We start from the raw sequence: 19,117 nt of genomic DNA, 5'->3' as shown, positions 1-19,117 counted from the left end.
TTCCCATATGACCCAGCAATTCCACTGCTGGGTATATACCCAGCAGAACTGAAGGCAGGGACACTAACCAATATATGCACACCAATGTTCATAGCAGCATTGTTCACTATCGCCAAAAGTTGGAATCGACCCAAATGCCCATCAACAGATGAGTGGATCAATAAAATGTGGAAAATACATACAATGGAATACTACTCGGCTATAAGAACAAATACACTACAAACACACATGATAACATGGATGAATCTTGAGAACTTTATGTTGAGTGAAGCAACCCAAGCATTGAAACAAATACTACATGACCTCAATGATATGAAATAAGCAAGCTGCCTCAGAGAGCTAGAGACTGGAAGATAGGCTTAAAGGAAATCGGGGGGTGGAGGAGGGATGTGAGCTGATGTCTGCAGAGGTGGAATCTATGATGAGCAGGCGGTAAGTATGAGCACAAAGAAGAGATAAAATGGGGGCATGGGATTGCCTTTGGGTGGGGCTTTGCAGGTTTGAGGGGGGCTTGGGATGGGGGGATGGGTAATATTGCCCAAAAAATTGGGGGGAGGGAGGGGCAACATACGAACATAGGAGATTGTCAGGTGTTGGTTGAGAGTAAAATGCTGAGAAAACCGTATCAAAATATAATTAGGAGGGTTACCTGTTTAGGATGCTCGGAGAGGATGGTCTGATGCGGGACGGACTCCTGGGGAATGTCTGAATGCTCATTTTGCCAGGGTGGGTTGTACCATTGGGTAGAGACCCATGTAGTGAGAGTTGGGGTGGACCCACATCCTGGGGAGGACTAATGCCATTAAATAGAGGGAACTGTATCTCTCGAGAGAAAGGGTGTCTCCCAGGGCATTAGGACAGTTGAGCAAGTCAGGCCCTGATCACCGTTGCAAGTATCTCTGGACGTGACTCCTCGGGAAATGGAGATTGGCTATCGCTGTGGGCCCCAAGGGGAGGGGGAAATGGATGTAGAATGGACAGAACCAAGGTAAATGTGGGGGCAAGAGAGGAGTTTCGCAAGAGTACACAAGGATGGATATAAAACATGTAATATTACACCAAAAACATATAGGGGATGACAGACTAATAATGTAAGCCATAATGTAAAACATAGGATAACTAAAAAATTTAGAAAACTGTATAGCCTAAAGTATGGACCACAATGTAAGCACAGATGTCACCTTGTTTGAAAGCTATTGTCTCGGAGTCTGTACTTCGGTTTCAGTAAATATGATATGAATAAGTTAAAAGATTATCACTGTGGAAGGGAAAAGGTTTTATGGTGGATGTGTGGGAGTACTGTATATTGTATATATGAATTACTGTGATCTAAGGCTCTTGTGAAGAGAAGCTCAATAATTAGGAAAAAAGAAAAGAAAAAGATAGGATGTGGAATTTTTCCAAATCAATATGTATTCTATATCTAACCTTTAAACTCATTGCTATATTCCATTTTACTAGTAAGGGAACCTGACATTATATTGGGCTTCGCTTTTCAGGAAGTTTTGGATCACAGAGTGGTTCAACAATGGCAGTGGAGGAATACTGGTATGGGATGTTATTGACAGGCGATATATGGTTGACAGGGAGTTATACAGGGCATGTGTCCAGGGTGCATGGAAATGTTTGGATATACTCATAGTGGAAACAATTAAAAACAACAGCTGGGGGGGTTCCTGGCCGCGGGGGGGGTTCTGTCGTGGTCCCTAGGGAAGCATCGGCTGTCCCCCAGGTGCAATGGTAAGGATCAGGAAGGAATGAGGGTCCAACAGTGAGCCCCTGATACTAATGACTATGCTTATGAGCTTATACACCTGAAATAAGAACAAGGCCTAGAGCAGCACTGTGCCTAAGAGTTCCCTCCTGACAGCTTCCATGTTACTCAAATGTGGCCAGTCTTGAAGCCAAACTCAGCATGTAAATGCAATGCCTTCCCCTCAACGTGGGACATGACACCCGGGGATGAGCCTCCCTGGCATCGAGGGATCACTACCAAGTACCAGCTGATGACGTAACTATCAGCTCCTACACTCTGATTTATTGGACTTACCCCACTCAGCTAACATGGAGTTGAAGAATGTCAACCCCCACACCATGGAGCCTAGAGTGCCTACAACTGAAAGCAGGAGGATTGCATCCAATATCCATGTGGAATCTAAGCCCCCTCTTGACATAGATGTGGAATGGAAACAACCAAGCCAAGGTCCACAGGAAGGAGGAATACAGTAAGGATTAGAGTGGACTTAATGATATCCTATTCATGAACTATTGTGGTTAATAATCGAGAAAATGTGGCATTGGTGTGGAGAAAGTGGCCATGGTGTCTGCTGGGTGCAGGGAATGGGAGGAAGAGAAGAGATGTGGAGGCATTCTCAGGACTTGGAGTTTCCTGGGTGATGCTTCAGGGACAATTGCCAGATATTGTATGTCCTCCCATGGCCCACTGGATGGAACATGGGAAAGTGTGGGCTATGGTGTGGAGCACCGGACATGGGGTACAGCGATGCCTGGAGATGTACTCACCAGATGCAAAGGATGTGACATGATGATGGGGGAGAGTGTTACTGTGGGGGGAGTGGTGGGTGGGGGCGGTGGGGGTGAATGGGGGCCTCATATTTTTTGAATGTAATATCTTTTAAAAAAATGAATAAATTGAGTAGAATTTGGGGAAAAAAAAGAAAAAAGAAAATAGCTCGTATTTTCTTTTAGTGGCATGAAATATTTCTGAAAATATTTTTAAAAAGGAGGTCACTTTGGTTTCTCTGGAAAGAAGAACTAGTTTGCCAGGACAAAGGGGTGGAAAACAAAAACTTGTTTCTGCCTAGTCCTTTGTAAGCAATCTCACTTTTGATCCATGCCTGGGTATTATTAGCTAAATTTAATTAAATCATTAAAATATAAAAGATTACATATTTAACAATAACAAAATATTCTGGGAAAAAGGGACAGAATTTCTGATCATGAAGTTGCAGAATGAATGGTAGTTTTTAGGCATATTGGAGCATCTGAGCAAAGGGAATGGTTAAAAAGGCAGGCTGAGTTGGATACTGCAGACCTTGAATTAATAGATATGAATTATGTGAAATAATGTACATGATATCAAGACTGCTGTGTTTAATAAACTGAACTTGATAAAAACAAACGAACAAACAAACAAAAAAAAAACATGCATGGTACAGCCTGGGAGGCGGGGAAGGCATTGCTGCATGTCGACAGGCAGTGGGGAACAGGAAAAGTCAATGTGGAACTCCAAACAACTGAGACCCAAGGAAAATGCTAAATGTTAAACATTCTCTCCACTTCTCCTTCCTTCAGTCTAAAAGAGAATGGGTAGAGTGACCATTTCATTTATTGTCTAAACTGGGACTGTTCTGGGCAAAGGCAGGATAGGTGGTCACTTGCCTGTGGGGTGCCCCAGAATTTTGGAGTGATTTTTTAGCCAAGAACATTCTTAGAACTGACATTTTATGGAAATGATTCTGTCCTCAAGAAAATTCAGATCACAGGGTTGGGGAAGAGGGGATTTGTAAGGACCTTAGGGATTAGTGTAGGGATGGTGGGACAACGTTCCTGGCACATCAAAACAAGGTGTGGTGGTTCTGGAATGTGCTGAGGAGGAACCACCCCAAGTTAATGCCATCTTTCTTGACCCCGAGCAGAGTGAATTTTTCCATCCGTGGTTCTGCCCTGCACACTGCTTGCATGTCCTCTGTTAGTCACACTCCATACACACTAGTGAATGTCATCTGATTGCGACCCGTTTCCTTCAATGACTGAGCTCCTTGACCCAGAAGTGCATCCATCTCCAGCCCTGGGTAGGGTCCGCAGCATCCAGGCAGCTGGGGAAAACTGCAGGAGGAAGGGAGGGTGATGTCCTCCAGAAGCTTCCAGATGTGCACTGTCTTGCCCAGGAGTTTGAATTTGCAGGCACTTCTTGTTGAAGGTGCTAGGGAAGGATGGCAAATGATGCTGATTTTAGGTTTCCCTGTCTCTCCTTCTCTACTCAGTGTCTTCAGGGCTTACAGCATGGACATGATCACGATTCCCTCAACAACCCACAGGATCCCTTTGTGCAACGCCAACAAGCTCCTAAAATTTGATTTCTTGGACCCATTCGTGTTCTTAATAAGTATGTGTACCACTGCTTCTTTCTCTTATTTAATAACAACTTTATTAACATATAATTCACATACCATGGAATTCACCCACTTATAGTGTAAAATCTATGGTTTTTAGTGTATTCAAAGCCATGTGCCACTGTCATCACAATTTTAGAACATTCTCATCCGCTCAGGCAGAACTTCCTTACCCTTTACCTACCGCCTTTTCTGCCCCTATGAAAGTTCTAAACCCTCATTTCACACTTATCCCTATGAAAGTTCTAATCTACCCTCTGTCTCTATAGATTTTGCTCTTTTGGACATTTCATATAATGGAATCATTTTATTATATGGATTTTTGCAACTGGCTTCTTACACTCAACATATTTCATATATATGGTTTGCAAAATTTTTCTAACACTCTATAGGTTGCCTTTTCACTCTTTTGATAGTATTCCTTGAAGTAAAAAATGTTTTAATTTTGAAGATGTCCAGTTTATGCAATTTTCCTTTTGTCTGTCTTGAGTTTGGTCTCTTTTCTACAAATCCACTGCCAATCATGGATAATAAAGGTTTACTCTTTTATTTTCTTCCAAGTGTTTTATAGTTTTAGCTCTTACATTGATCCATTTTGAGTTAAGTATTTACATATGGTGTGGATTAAGTGTCCAAATTAATCATTTTGAATGTGGCTACCCAGCGGTCCCAGTAGCATTTGTTGAGAAGTCTATTGTTTCTCCCGCATTGAATAGCCTTGGTAATAGCTGTTGAAAACCAATTGAAACTGAGGTTTATTTCTGAGTCTGATCCTATTCGATTAATCTATATGTGTATCTTTATACCCCTACTACCTAGCATTGATCCTTATAGCTTTGTGGAAAGTTTGGAATTAGGCAGTATAAATCTTCAATTTGCTATTCTTTTCCAAGATTTCTTGGCTCCCTCCCTCTCTCCCTGTCTTCCTTTGTCCCTCTTTCCCTCCTTTCCTCCCTTTCCCTCTTTCTTTCTCTCTTTTGCTCTTTCTTTCTGCATAATTTCACTACTGGTACCTCCAGTACAATGTGAGCTACAAGTGGTGACAGTAGACTTCCTTGTCTTCTTCCTGATCTTAATGGAAACTATTCCTTCTTTTACCATTAGGTGTGATGTTAGGTATGGATTTTTCATAGTCTTTCTATATCGGTTTGAAGAAATTCCCTTCTATTCTTGGTTGTTTTATTTTTAATCATGAGACTGTTGGATTTTGTCAAATGTTTTTTTCTGCATCTCTTGAGTTGAACATGTAGTTTTTGTTCATTTGACGTGGTGTATAACATTTTTGGATACTAAGGCCCTTGCTTTCCAGGGAGAAACCTACCTGGCTATGGTTGTAATCATATTATATGTTGCAGGATTCAGTGTGCCAGTATTTTGTTGAAGACTTTTGTATTCATATTCATAAGAGATAATAGTCTGTAGCTCTCTTTTCTCATGATATCATTGTCTGGTTCTGGGATCCAGGTAATACTGGATCATAGAATGAGTTGGAATATGTTCTGTCCTCTTTCAATTTATGAAAGAGCTTGTGAAGAATTGGCATTTATTCTTCTTTAAATATTTGATAGAATTCACCATTAAGGCCATCTGGGTTTGTGCTATTTTGTGGGTAAATTTTTAATTAATAATTGAATCTCTTCACTGGTTTTCAGTTTATTCAGATTGTCTGTTTCTCCCCTCAGCTTGCGAGATGGGTCCCTCATCTGTTTGCTCATTGGTGTTTTCGCTGATTGGTTGCAATTATTGTTTGTGCTCACTGTCTAATCAACTTATTTATTTTTTGCTCAAGGTCTGTTTGTTTTTTCTTTTAGGAGGTACCAGGAATCAAACCTGGGACCTGACATGTGGGAGGCTGGCATTCAACTGCTTGAGTCACATTCACTCCCTCTTTCTCTTTGATTCAGTTTCTGTATTTTTAGTCATCCTAGGAATTTGTTCATTTTATTTCATTCTCTAATTTATCTTTAGATAAAAGAATATTTGCAAGTTATTGTTCATACTATTCCATTATAATCCTTTTTGTATCTCTTATGTCAATAGTTCCTCTTTCAATGATGGTAAAAATTTGAACTTCCCTCTTTTTTGTGGGGTCAGTCTAGATGAAGTTTTGCCAATTTTAACAATCCTTTCACAGAACAGCTATTGGTTTCATTTATTTTCTCTATTGTTTTTCTATTTTCAACACCATTAATTTTCACACTAATCTTTATTATTTCCCTCATTCTGCTTGCTGTAAGTTTGGTCTGGTCTTCAGTTTTCAGTGCCTTGAGTTAGAAGGTTAGTTTACTTATTTGTGACTTTCCTCCTTTTACAATATAACTATTTACTTTCTGTCACTGGTTTAGCTGCACTCCATAAATTTTGATATGTTATGTCTACATTTTCACTCATCTCCAAGTAATTTCTAACTCCCTTTGGATTTCTTTGGTTAAACCAGGGTTATTTAAGTGAATTTCCATACATTTGTGAAATCCCAATTTTCTTTGTTATGAATTTCAAAGAATTATTTCAATGCTGGCTACTATTTCATGAATATCATGATTCCCTTGAGCAGCAGACTCTCTGCTGGTTTATCCAAGGACATTCTAGTGTGTGGATAGAAGGCTAAGAAGTCAGGGAATGTAATTGTGACCCTTTGGTAACCAGAGATGAGAAAGGGACAATTGGTCTCCCTCATGGTAGGGTCCTATGTGTGCACTTACCCTTGCTCAGCCATGACTTTGGAGCCTCAAGTGCCCCTGAGGGAAAGGCTTGTTTGAGATCCAGCCATCTTTGACTTCTCTCAATGGTATAGTGGATTATAATTCATCCAGGAAAAGTACACATTTTCACTTTAATTTCCTTTTTTTTTCCCTTTTCCCTGTAGTGCTCTTTCCATTCTTTACTCCATTTTTGGAAGCAATAAATGTCACTCTGCTTCCAAAGGATGCTATTAATTTTCTCAAAAAATCCATTGAAAAGATGAACGAAAGTTACCTCAAAGATAATCAAAAGGTAAAACCTGGTGTAAGTTACATGAGTTTTACATTTAAAAAAATTTCTTGAGCTGTAAACCTATGATTTCTATACTTCATTGTGCTTTTATAAAAGATGGACAAAGAATCCTAGGTTTGGAGCAGAACAGTTCCCACATTTTGGGGGAAATGCAGAAGGTGGAGTTTGCAGTTGGAACTAAGAGAATGAGTCACAGAAACAATTCTAAGATTTCATAATGGGCATAATGTGCATTTCCTCCCCTCAATGTATCGTCAAAGGATAAAACTTGCTATTTAAAGTTATGTTACTGGCATTGTATTTGTCCAAATCTGTACTGGCAAAAAATCACTTCAATTCCAAACCTCTTATTTGAAACATCTTCTAGTGGATGACGTATTCAGGTTGCCTGGTGGAGGAGAGTCCACTTTAAATTGGAGCCTTCCCATGCCTGGTGTGGGCAGGGTCCTCTGTGTGCACTGAGGCTGCAGTGGCTCACCTGGAGGCAGCAGGAGGAGGTGTGCATTTGGGGGGCAGGGCTGAGCCCCAGGACCACTTAGAGCAGTATAGAGCCCTGGGCTTGTGGGGCATTTGGAGATGCTCACACAAGAGCAGCCAATGGGCTGACAACGTCAAGGGATGAATCTCTGTGGCCATCAGTTAAGAATAAGGTGAAAGGGGTGAAATTGAGGCAGGAGAACAAAACTGTGTGAGGTCAGGGACTTCTTCCTGAGCAGGCAGTGATGACAGGTGATAGAACAGCAAATCTTAGGTCAGGAAGTTGTGTCGAAAAGCCTGAGACCAAGGACCATGGAGGGAAAAGGCCTAAAAGCAGTGGGGTACAGGAGCTGCATTTGCCTGGGAACTATACTCACTCTGACATTGGCAGAGGATGTTTGGGTTCATTGAGACCCAGGTAGTACCAGTCAGACCCTGGCCTTTGAGAGGCCAGATGCTCAGGAAAGGGTTTCCTCTGAGTCCATAAGTGCCTTTCTTTCATGGCATTTTCCTCTGTTTCCAGCACCGAGTGGATCTTCTTCAGCTGATGATTGACTCCCAGAATTGCAAGAAAACAGAGTCCCACAAAGGTAACTAAGGAGTGTCTTGGGGGCTGCAAAGCCCAGACATTGGGGATGGTTTTGAAAATATGCAGGAAGTTTTCCAGGGAGATGACAATTTCTGCCAAAGGCAGAGACAGGCATGTTCAGATATTTTAAATGGTAGCCAGAGGCACTTTCCAGAAGCTTGGAGGCCTAAACTTGTTCTAAGTCTGACAGACATAAAGCAAGAATTTGGCACACAGAAGACAGTCTGTGGTTTGTGGGTCACCTTCATCAGACATCCTGAGGTGATTGTTTCAAATGCTGATCCCAGGCACTGCTCAGACTCCTCAAGTGAGAATCCCTGCCTGGAAATCTGCATCAGGACATAACATCAGAAGGCACCTTATCCCAGGATTGCTGATGTTAACTTGGAGTCCTTGTTTTAGGCTGTGCTCACTCATTAACCCACTGCCCAGTTTTACTTTTCACTGGGTAATTAATTCATAATGTGGGAGAGGGAGCCTTTAAGGCTATCTAAACATTTATATCTTTATATCTATCTTTATATAATCTATGTTTCTATGTATTTATCATCTATCTATATATCAACCATCTATATAATCCTCTGTGCATCTATCTCAAATATATCTATTTTTCATCTATATAGTTATCAATAGATCTATTTATCTATCATACCTATCTACCTACCTACCTACCAACTTACCTAACTTCCCACCCACCCATCTCTCATCTTGATCAGCAGCAGCATGATCCTACAGAACTTTCCGGATGAAGGAAATATTCTATGTGCCCTAAAATACCATAACCACTAAACACATGTGACTATTGGGCACTTGAAATGAGGCTAGTGAAACTTATATTTTTCATGTTATTTAATTTTAATAAATAGATTATAATTTAGATAGCTATCTAAATGAAGCTACCAGCTATTGGATGTACAGCACATCTCCACACCTTAAGTATCTACTCCAATTCCAATTTAGGGCCATAAGGGAAACGGACTTTGGCCCAGTGGTTAGGGCGTCCGTCTACCATATGGGAGGTCCGCGGTTCAAACCCCGGGCCTCCTTGACCCGTGTGGAGCTGGCCATGCGCAGTGCTGATGCGCGCAAGGAGTGCCGTGCCACGCAAGGGTGTCCCCCGCGTGGGGGAGCCCCACGCGCAAGGAGTGCGCCCGTGAGGAGAGCCGCCCAGCGTGAAAAGCAAGAGCAGCCTGCCCAGGAATGGCGCCGCCCACACTTCCCGTGCTGCTGACGACAACAGAAGCGGATAAAGAAACAAGACGCAGCAAATAGACACCAAGAACAGACAACCGGGGGGGGGGGGGGGGGGGATTAAATAAATAAATAAATCTTTAAAAAAAAAAAAAAAGAATCCTGTAACTGTGGGGGGTGAATTTGATCATGTAATTTATGCTGAACTGTCCCACAGAAGTCACCATTAGGAAATCAGAACCTTGTAGGCCTTACTCACAATCATTTCTGCTGTTATTATTTATGAATTACCTAGCTGGGGAGGCATCATGTTCGTTTCAGGTGTCCTGGAGTCTAAAAGCCCTAATCCATCCCTGATCCCACAGACCACAGCCTGCTCACCTTTAGCTTCTCTGGGGAGGAAATCCAGGAGGGAACCAGCGAATAGCTCAAGGTCTGTTTGGGAGCATAAGGTAGAGCAAGGGCAGGGTTATACTGAGGAGAATGTCATGGTAGCCAGGGTGGAGCCAGCATAGATCATTCCCTCTTAGAATTGGGCCCCATGATTCTGTGTGTCATGGTGGCCACTGTCCTACTGACATGTGCTTCCTTCTGCTAGTCACATGCCAGTGATTAGTGTAGTGCCCACCACCACTCCTCTGGTGTTTCATCTGTTTCTGTATTTTCTTTAAAATCTGCGAGCATCTATTTTGAGGACTTGTGCCCAGGTCTTTTAGTACCTGATGCTTGTCAAAGGTATGAGCCATGCTTCCCCAGCTAGACTGCACACAGAGCCCCTGGAGATCTGGCTAAAATGCAGGTTTTGCCTCCATAGTTCCAGACAGTGGTGTGGGGCTCTGCATTTCTCATAAGCTCTCAGATGGTACTGATGCTTCTGGTCCCAAGATGATGCTCTGAGCAGGCAGGGTCCACCTGCAGCCCAGTGTTGCTCCCTTCAGTTCCATCAAGCAGGTGTGGATGAAGAAGCCTTCAAGATTTCCTGATGACAAAGCCTCAAAATTGTTCAAACTCTATTTAAACTAGAACATTTAAAAATTTTTCTGAGCTGAGAATGCTCCCTTATATGACTTACAGTTACTTTTAGGATACTCTGCACAGTTGATTGAAACACTGTCATGTGAAACCCATCACCTGCTTTGGGAGAGAAGGTGGTGTATCCAGGAGTAGAAGGCCAAGATTTGCATAGACCTCAGAAAACTGAATGGAAACTCTTTTGCCCTTTCCAGGCTTAGTAAGATACAAATCCCAGGATGACAGAAATGCTTTTCCACATTTTCCTAGGAATTTGGTTATTTCATTTTCATTTTCCTTCATTCAAACTATGATGTTTTCACATTGACCTACTGTACCTAAATTGTCTTTCCTCTCCTTGTAGGTCTGACTGATTTGGAACTTGTAGCTCAATTGATTATCTTTATTTTTGGTGGCTATGAGACCACTAGCAGTGCTCTCTCCTTCCTTATGTATGAATTGTCCATGAACCCTGATGTCCAGAAGAAACTGCAGGAGGAGATTGATGCAGCCTTGCCCAATAAGGTGAGAGGGTAATACCTGGAGCCTCCTCACCACATACTAGGAGAACTTTCACAAAAAGCCTAAGGGCTTTTTCTTTCACCTGTACTATTTAGGGAAAAGCTAAAGAGAGAAAGACAAAGGGGAAAAAATCAGCCTGTGCCACTCTATCTGCAGAATTATAAGAATTTGAAAAACAGTGCTGGCCATGGCATCTCAGTGACCTGTCACAACAATAGAGCCAAGAAAAGGAAACCACAAAGCCGCTGGGTATCTGAAGCCCTCACTGCTCTTGTGTCTGAGAAGATTCGCTCTGCTGTTCTGGGCTGGACTTGCTCTGGGCTGCCTGGGGCTGCTCTGAGCTGGCCTCAGCTGGGCTGATGCTGGTTCAGGAGCCCTGGGGTCTCTGAGACCCCATCAGATGAGCCTGGGCTCCCCTTCTCATAGGCAGAGGGAGGGAGCAGCAAGCCCCTTTGGATTGGCATCCATTAGCACCATTCTCCCAGACATTCTACTGGTGCAAAGTCAGCAGCCAAGGCCCAGTTCAGAAGTGGAGTTCTCCACATAGTCAGACAGTAGAGGGTGGACCCAGGGAGGGCTGGGGCTTGGGCGTCCCCAGTGCCATCTCCAGGCCTGGGGAAACCTGACAGAGCTGGGGTAGCCTGGGACAGTGGAGAGAGTATAGGGTGCAAGTAGAGGATGTGCCTGAGTCCTGGAGTGGGCTGTGGACAAGCCTCATGGCCGTGCATGGTCATTGGTACCTCCATATGAGCCTAAGATAATTTAAGGTGCTGCGTACGTCAGAGAATTTTTTCTCTCTGTTCAGCCTATACGAGGACACTTTTGTTTGCAATAAGAGGAATGGACTGACAAAGGGTTGTGTCCTCCTGTTTTGTGAGAATATTTCCAGAAGCAGCTGCAACTGCAAGAGTCAAACAGTCTGTGACGTCTTCCTTTTCAAGTCAGATCCTGCTCTAAGTGCACTGTGTTCATGTACAGAATCAATCATCAAAAACTCTGTATTATTCACATAGGGTTCAAATCTGGAATCAAATGATCCCCAAACTCAATGGTTTCCCAAAACAAAGTTCATTTCTCCCTCACCCTTGTGGAGCATGAGGTGGGGAGTCTTGGCTGGACCCAGTTCCTCAGGGATCCAGACTGCATGGCTCTGCCAGCTCCCCACTGCCCTGGCTGAAATCCATGATCTTTGTGGTCACCTGACTTGGGAATAAGGGCAAGAGTGCTGTCCACTGGCTTTTCAGTGCTTAGTGCAGGACTGACCACACAGCACCTCTGTTCATAGCCGTATTGCAGAGGTGATCACAAGCATGTGGCTGGAGATGGAGATGCATGGACAGTGAATGAGCAGGGGGTATCTTAGAGGTCAAGCATTATCACCTTGAAGTAACACCTGAGGATACTGAGTTAGAAATGAAGTAACTTTCGGAGAGTCAGAGTTGGTGGTGAAGAATCAAAAATACATCAATGATAGGTAGAGAGTGGAAAGGTAGATGACAATAATATATGGTATGTGTGCATAAATATATTGAGAGAGAGAGAGAGAAGATAGAATGATTCTGCACATGTGGCAAGATGTTGAAAATTAAAGGATCTGGGTCCCTGTGGCTTGTGGGCATTTGCTGGAATTTTCTTTGTGGGTTTGTATTATTTTTGCAATCGTCCTGGAAGTTTGAAATCATTTCAAAGTAAAAAGTTAAAATATATATAATGATTTATATATAAAACAAAGTGACAAAGACACACATGGCCAGCACTGTACTCAGTGTTCTGCCTGTGCTGAAATTCTCTAGGTGAGGAGATCTTGTCCTGGGGCAGAAGGTCTGGCTTGGCAGGGAGGTGAAAACAAAAGGATCCCTTCAGAGCTCACAGTCAGACCCTGGAGCTAAACCCAGACAGTTGAGTGGGGCTTGCGTTTGGTGAGCAGTAGCATGCACACAGTCCCATCATCTTCATCACTTTTCATAGAGCTGAAATTGTTGCCATGGGAACATCCAAAAATAACATTTTTAAAATCATATTTGGCATGGAAAGGAGCTAGGTTTTCCCCTAAATTATTCAAAGAATTTCTATATAATGAGTTTTTCTCCAAATTCTTCACATTTATCAGAAGAGTTAGCAAGCAGAATTTCTAATCCAAAGAGCCTTAGTACAATGGGGAGCAGGCTCTTCAACTCATTCTCTTCCTTGACACATGCCTTGGCCTGTCTTACAAGAGTCCAAAGACTGTCATCTATCAGTAACCTTTGTGTATGTGAGAAAGCATCCTTTCATGATTATCTAAGACTCCAGGGTCTGTTTATGTCATGTTCCCCAGTGTCTCCCATATACATAACTGCTCCTCACATCTGAAAGGCTCATTGAGCAGGACAAAGGACATGATAGGTGTAAAAATGCTCTGTAATTGTTCCTCCCCATTCCCAGAGTACGTTGTTCTTTGGGGCTCCTAACACTTCATAGCACTGTACAGAATTGAAAGTCAATAATGAATCTCAACTTACCCAACCCTGTCTCTTGCTTCACAGGCACGAGCAACATATGATGCCCTGGTCCAAATGGAGTATCTTGACATGGTGGTGAATGAGACTCTCAGAATTTATCCAATCACTGGCAGACTTAATAGGACCTGTAAGAAAGATGTGGAAATCAATGGGATGCTCATTCCCAAAGGAACAGTGGTGTTGGTACCAATATTTGTTCTCCACTGGGATCCTAAAATCTGGCCAGAGCCTGAGAAGTTCCATCCTGAAAGGTAGTTGGGACTTGGTGAAGGAAACTCTTCCTGATCCAGGCTGGTTGAGCACATTGTGACATCTCAGGATGAGTGACAAACTCATCCTGATGATCACTTGCTTGGATATCTTTTATTATATGTATTTTCTTAATACATGAGACAAGGTCAGGATTTGGGCACAGTTTTAACTCTGGAAGAGCTTGATGTTTTCAGATTTAGTGTGTTGGAAAGAAAAATTTAGAATAAACTCTCAAGGGCACTGGCTGGCAAGTCAGGATTTACCTAGATTTTCTTAGCCACTGTCTCTAAGCTTCCTAATACAGAATCCAGGCCTTGTTGCCATAGCTTTAAATGGAGTCTACTCTTAGTATTTGTTGAAAGAGAAACTCAAAGACGACTGAGTTCTCTGTTTTCTGGACCAGAGGAGTTCTCTGTTTCTACAAGTTCAGGAGCTCCAGCACTTGCACCTTCATTAACATATAATCAAAGACCACTCTCTACTTCTCCTAGATTCATTCAGATATTAAGTGCTTACCATGTGTTGTGAATATGACCAGGCTATGAGAAATCCAAATGTTAAAAACCACCTGCTAAGAATTCTTGAGATAATCGTTAGTCTACAGAATTCTACTGTTGCATCTCCACATCCCCATCACCAACCCAACAGCCATCAGCTCATGGCTGCTGTCCCAATCCACGTGTCACCACTGCTCTGCCCAAACTCATACTATTTTGAAGAGTATCACATTATCCTGTAAGTATTCTAGTATGTTCTCCAAAATTCTGGGATTTTTTTCTAAAAACAAATGCAAAATCTTGTAGGCTAATGAGTGAGGGTCTATGTGAAATGCCTAAACATGTGGCTCTTGTGCTTGTCATGTTCATTAACTTTTTTTCATCTACCATTGCAAATCCAGGTTCAGTAAGGAGAACAAGGAGAGCATAGATCCCTATACATACCTGCCCTTTGGAGGTGGTCCCCAAAACTGCATTGGCAGGTGGTTTGCTCTCATAAACATCAAATTGGCCATCACCAGTCTCCTGCAACATTTCTCCTTCAAACCTTGCAAAGAAACACAGGTGAGACAATAAGCTTTCTGCATTGGTATTATTCTATTGGGAACTATCTTTTTAACTGAGGGGTCAATGCCCCCTCCAAAAGAAAGTGGTCATTCATCCTTAGAAAGTTATTCTACTGACTAAAGATTCCATTTTAGGTAATCTATGAGCTATAAGAACTCTTCAGTTCTGGAGTTCTAATTCTGAGGTTTTACAAATAATGTTGGCTTTATAGACAATGCTAATTAATGTGATGGGATTCCTTACAGTCCATTTGAACTTGAGTCTAGTTTTAAATTCTGTTTTCAGAAGTTTTGTGCATGATCATGTAACACAGTGACAACCTAGTCATGACTTCTGTATGATATTCTTCTCCCCCAGCACTTACAGAATCTCTCTTATGACACTATTTCTTAAATATGGGAGACATTAGAATCACCAAGGAGCATAAAAAATATCCCAATATGTGGCTCATTTCAAAAATTCTAAAATAATTAGCACAGAATGTGGCTTTAAAAGCTCCCCCAAGGAATTTAAAATAAAGTGATTTTTTATTTAATATAATTTTTAACTTCAGAAAGTCTTTCTATAAAAAGGATCTTCACCTATACCACCCTGTATGTATTTTATGAGAGAACAAAACAGAATGAAACTCAATTTACTTACAAAATTTAGTAGGTCATAGGAAACCTAACCTTGGACTTAGAACATGCCCCAAACTTAATATGTTCATAGATTTGTAATGAATCACATTTTAAAAGCAAAAATACAAATGTGTGTGTGTGCTATGCTTGTTTTTTATTGTTTTTCCTATTGTTCAGACATATTTAGAATCGTGGACAAAACATGTGGAGATTTCAATTTTTGAGAATATAAATAATGTGTATTTATGTTACAAGTATATATTTGTTACTTGTATATTTGAATATTTGTTGTATATTTATTTTTGTAGGACCAGTTTCTGATATATTTCTGCAAATGCATTTAATAAAATCTAATAAATGCAAGAATGAGTTAAAAAAACAACAACTCCCCAATTAAGGCACACAAGTGGCCAAAGTTGGAAAATGCTGATTGAAAATTTTTCTGCCAGGTGTGAAGGACTCTCTTATAATCCATGGACACCTTGGCCATATAGGCAAACTGGATTCCCATTACACACTCATTCATTAAGGACAAGTTCAATCCCCATCTCTTCTATGAAGCCTTACCTATCTACTCCAGGTGTCATCAACTACTCTGCTCTTTTACTGGTCACTGCAGGCAGTTATTACTCACAACTCTCAAATACTACTTGGCCATAACCACCTAGTTTGGTTCCCTGTTTTCTTTGTCCATGAGAGTGTCTTTTAGGGAGTGGATGTAGCTCAAATGGTTGAGTGACTTCTTCCCTGCTTCCCTTAAAGAGGTCCTGGTTTTGATCCCTGGTACCTACTAAAAACAAACAAACAAATATAAAAACAACTCTTATTGTGGAGCAGATGTAGATTAGCGGGTGAGTCCTTCCTTTATATGTACAAGGTCCCTAGTACCTTCCCCCACCCCCCAAAAAAGAATGCCTTTCCCTCCCTCCACTCTAGCACTTCAATTTATTCCACCAATAGACTCCCAACAGTGCTTTATACGGAACTTTGTCCAATGTAGGCATTCAGTAAATGCATAAGGAATGATTTGCAACGTGTCTTGGAGTATTGGAAAAAATTTTAAATATTTTAATTTTGAATGGCATTTGTGTATACACATGTGTATGTGCATATGCATGTGTGTCAGCCTTCAGGGAAAATATATACATGCCATTTGAAATTAAAATCATAACAGTGAGCTCTTACATTTATAGATGGGTTTAGAATCTCTCTTCTGAGGAACATAAAGAAATGTTGTCACTGCTTCACAACAAGCAAGGCCATTAAGGCTTACTTCTAGGACTAGTGCATTTCATGCATCAACATATCCTCTTGAACATGTTCTCTGTAGGGGAGGGGAAGAGGAGATAAAGCTGGTTTCCATCTTATTTGAGGTTATACCTTTTATTGTGCATATAATGGGGACACAACCCAGAGAAAAAGCAGAGGTCTGGCTTACCTAATGGAAGCAATATGTAGCCTGGCAGCTCCCCGTCCTTCAGAGGCCAGCTCTGCTCACCATCCACCACAGGTTTCCTGATTTTCTACTGGGATTAGAATTTTACACAGTTGGTAGCTCCACCAACACTGAAAGAGTGAGTGGGCATGAATGGGGCTCAGACTCCTGGTTAAATTCTGAACATCATCATAAAGCCACCATTTGCCTTTCACTTGGGGGTTGAGAGGAGGAGATGTTAGGCAACAAAGGCATAATGCTTCCTGCAAGCCTCTTCCTATCTTTAATCTGAATGGATAGGGTCAATGGCAGTAGTCACTAATTGGAAGTCAGTGACTGGCCATACAATTAAAATGTATATTACCTGCTCTTGATTACCTGCTACATTTCAGCATGCATACAATATACTTTATATGGATTTCCAAAAACAGTTTCCATCATGCCTAAGAATCTAGTTTAATTTTTTAAAATTTAATTTAAAGTTTAATTTGAAAAAAATATCAAAGCAACATGATTTTTGCTTGACTTGTACACAATGGTTAGTGAATGGATGACTGGATGCTTCCCTTTGTAATCTTGACCCAACTTATTAGAATAATTGTAAAGAACCAAAGCTCTCTAAGAGCAGCAGTAGTTTTTGTTTGTACTGCTGTACTGTCCTTGAGACATCGTATCTTCTTAGCTTCTGTTCTAGTTGATGCTTCATTTCCTGGTTTTCAGTCTGTGTTTAATTGTTGCAGATACCATTAAAATTTAACAATAAAGGACTTCTTATACCTGCAAAATCTATTATTCTAAGGGTTGAGTCAAGAGCAGGGAACATAAGTGGAGCCTGACTTTCACTAAGAACTTCTGCTTCGTCCATCAAGAAAGCTGCATCCTAGAGAACCAGACATCTCAATCTACTTTGTGAATAAAACTTAGAAATGAATTCTGGTGAATGACTCAGGATTCTTTGCCCTCATTTTGCTCCCCAATGTCTCTGTAGAGCAGTGTCTTATTAATGTGAAGGAGGGCATGGTGCTTCTCAGCCACTGCAGTCCTAACCCACCCCAGTTGCTTTCCTAAACTCCTCTTGAGTGCCTACCAGAGAATAAATTTCTCAGCAATTATGAACATCTTCAAACAACCATCAGATGTTCTGTGGTGACAGTAGTAGAGACATTTAAGTCACATGTATTATTTTTCATAGTCTCTATTTCAAGTACTCTTCTGGCCTCGTTAACAAACTCATCTCTACAAAAGCATTATCTGCTGCCTTAGTGCACAGCAAAGAGGGATCCTTTAAACTGTCTCCATTAGAATCAATGAGCAATTGTCTTTGTTATCATAATCATTGTGGGGGACCTTTTTCAGAAGTCTCGTTTGATGGATAAGACAGGAAAGAATTCATCCACCATAACTGCCCGTTGCTTAGAATGTATTTTCTTACTTTATTTCTACCTTTTTGGAATACATACTTTTTGTAACACAATTAGGGCCTGTAGCAGTTTGATATAGTTAAGAATTCCAAGAATAGATATTGCTTTATATTTGTAAACTGGTCTGTACCTAGGTGTGATGAAATTATGATTAGGGTTTTGATTCGGCCTTGTCAGTAGGGTGTTGGCTCAGCAAAGGACAGAGTTGGAGGGTTTTGAATGTTGGAGTTTTGATGTTGGAGTTTGATGCTGAAGCCTTAAGCTGGAGCCCTGGGAAGTGAGCACACAGAGGAAAGAGAAGAAATCCCTGGGAAGAGAGGAACCCAGGAAGCCTGAACCCTGGCAGACATTGGCAGCCATTTTGCTCCAACACATGGAAGTTAACTTTGGTGAGGGTAGTAACGTATGCTTTATGACCTGGTATCTGTAAGTTCCTACCCCATATAAATATCCTTAAAAAAACACAACAGGCTGCTGATATTTTGTATCAGCACCCCCTTGGCTGACTAATACAGGGCCCTTACTATTTCTTTATTAGTTTTGATATAGTGTTTTGTCTCCTCTCTCCCCTGATGTCTATGGCAGCTCACAAAATATTTCTTATTCCTCTTCTGTTCCATCTTCAACCTCCAACAGAGCTTTAAGCTTTAAGCTCCTGAGCCTCACTGGAAACAGCAGTGGGGTGTGGCTTGGCTGGACAAGAAAGGGCTGCTGTTGAACAGGGGTGACCTGAGGCCCGTGGTCTCCATAGGAAGGCAAGGCAAGGGCATGCCATTGCTGAAGCCCTACTACATCCAAGCCTTCTTGACACCATCCTTTGTGCCCCCACCTGTTGTATCAGTAGGGCAACATTGGGATTGCTGGTTTAGGTGGCCAGCCTTTAAGGGGCCCCCAGTCCTCCCTC

The 19,117-nt window shown here is 41.6% G+C and overlaps 1 protein-coding gene across 1 annotated transcript in view; it reads left to right on the top strand.

The window, feature by feature from the left end:
* The window catches only part of LOC101443605 (cytochrome P450 3A12-like), a 91,044-nt gene extending 73,416 nt beyond the window's left edge, over nt 1-17,628 (top strand). The window contains 6 exon segments of the mRNA XM_012523475.1: nt 7,003-7,130; nt 8,131-8,197; nt 10,763-10,923; nt 13,446-13,672; nt 14,572-14,734; nt 17,533-17,628. Coding sequence (XP_012378929.1) covers nt 7,003-7,130; nt 8,131-8,197; nt 10,763-10,923; nt 13,446-13,672; nt 14,572-14,734; nt 17,533-17,628 — 842 coding nt within the window.
* The last annotated feature ends 1,489 nt before the right edge of the window (nt 17,629-19,117 follow it).

The sequence above is a fragment of the Dasypus novemcinctus genome, chromosome 23 (genome assembly GCF_030445035.2).
Source record: "Dasypus novemcinctus isolate mDasNov1 chromosome 23, mDasNov1.1.hap2, whole genome shotgun sequence".
NCBI classification, from domain to species: Eukaryota; Metazoa; Chordata; class Mammalia; order Cingulata; family Dasypodidae; genus Dasypus; species Dasypus novemcinctus.
This window is presented reverse-complemented; position numbering and strand designations above follow the sequence as displayed.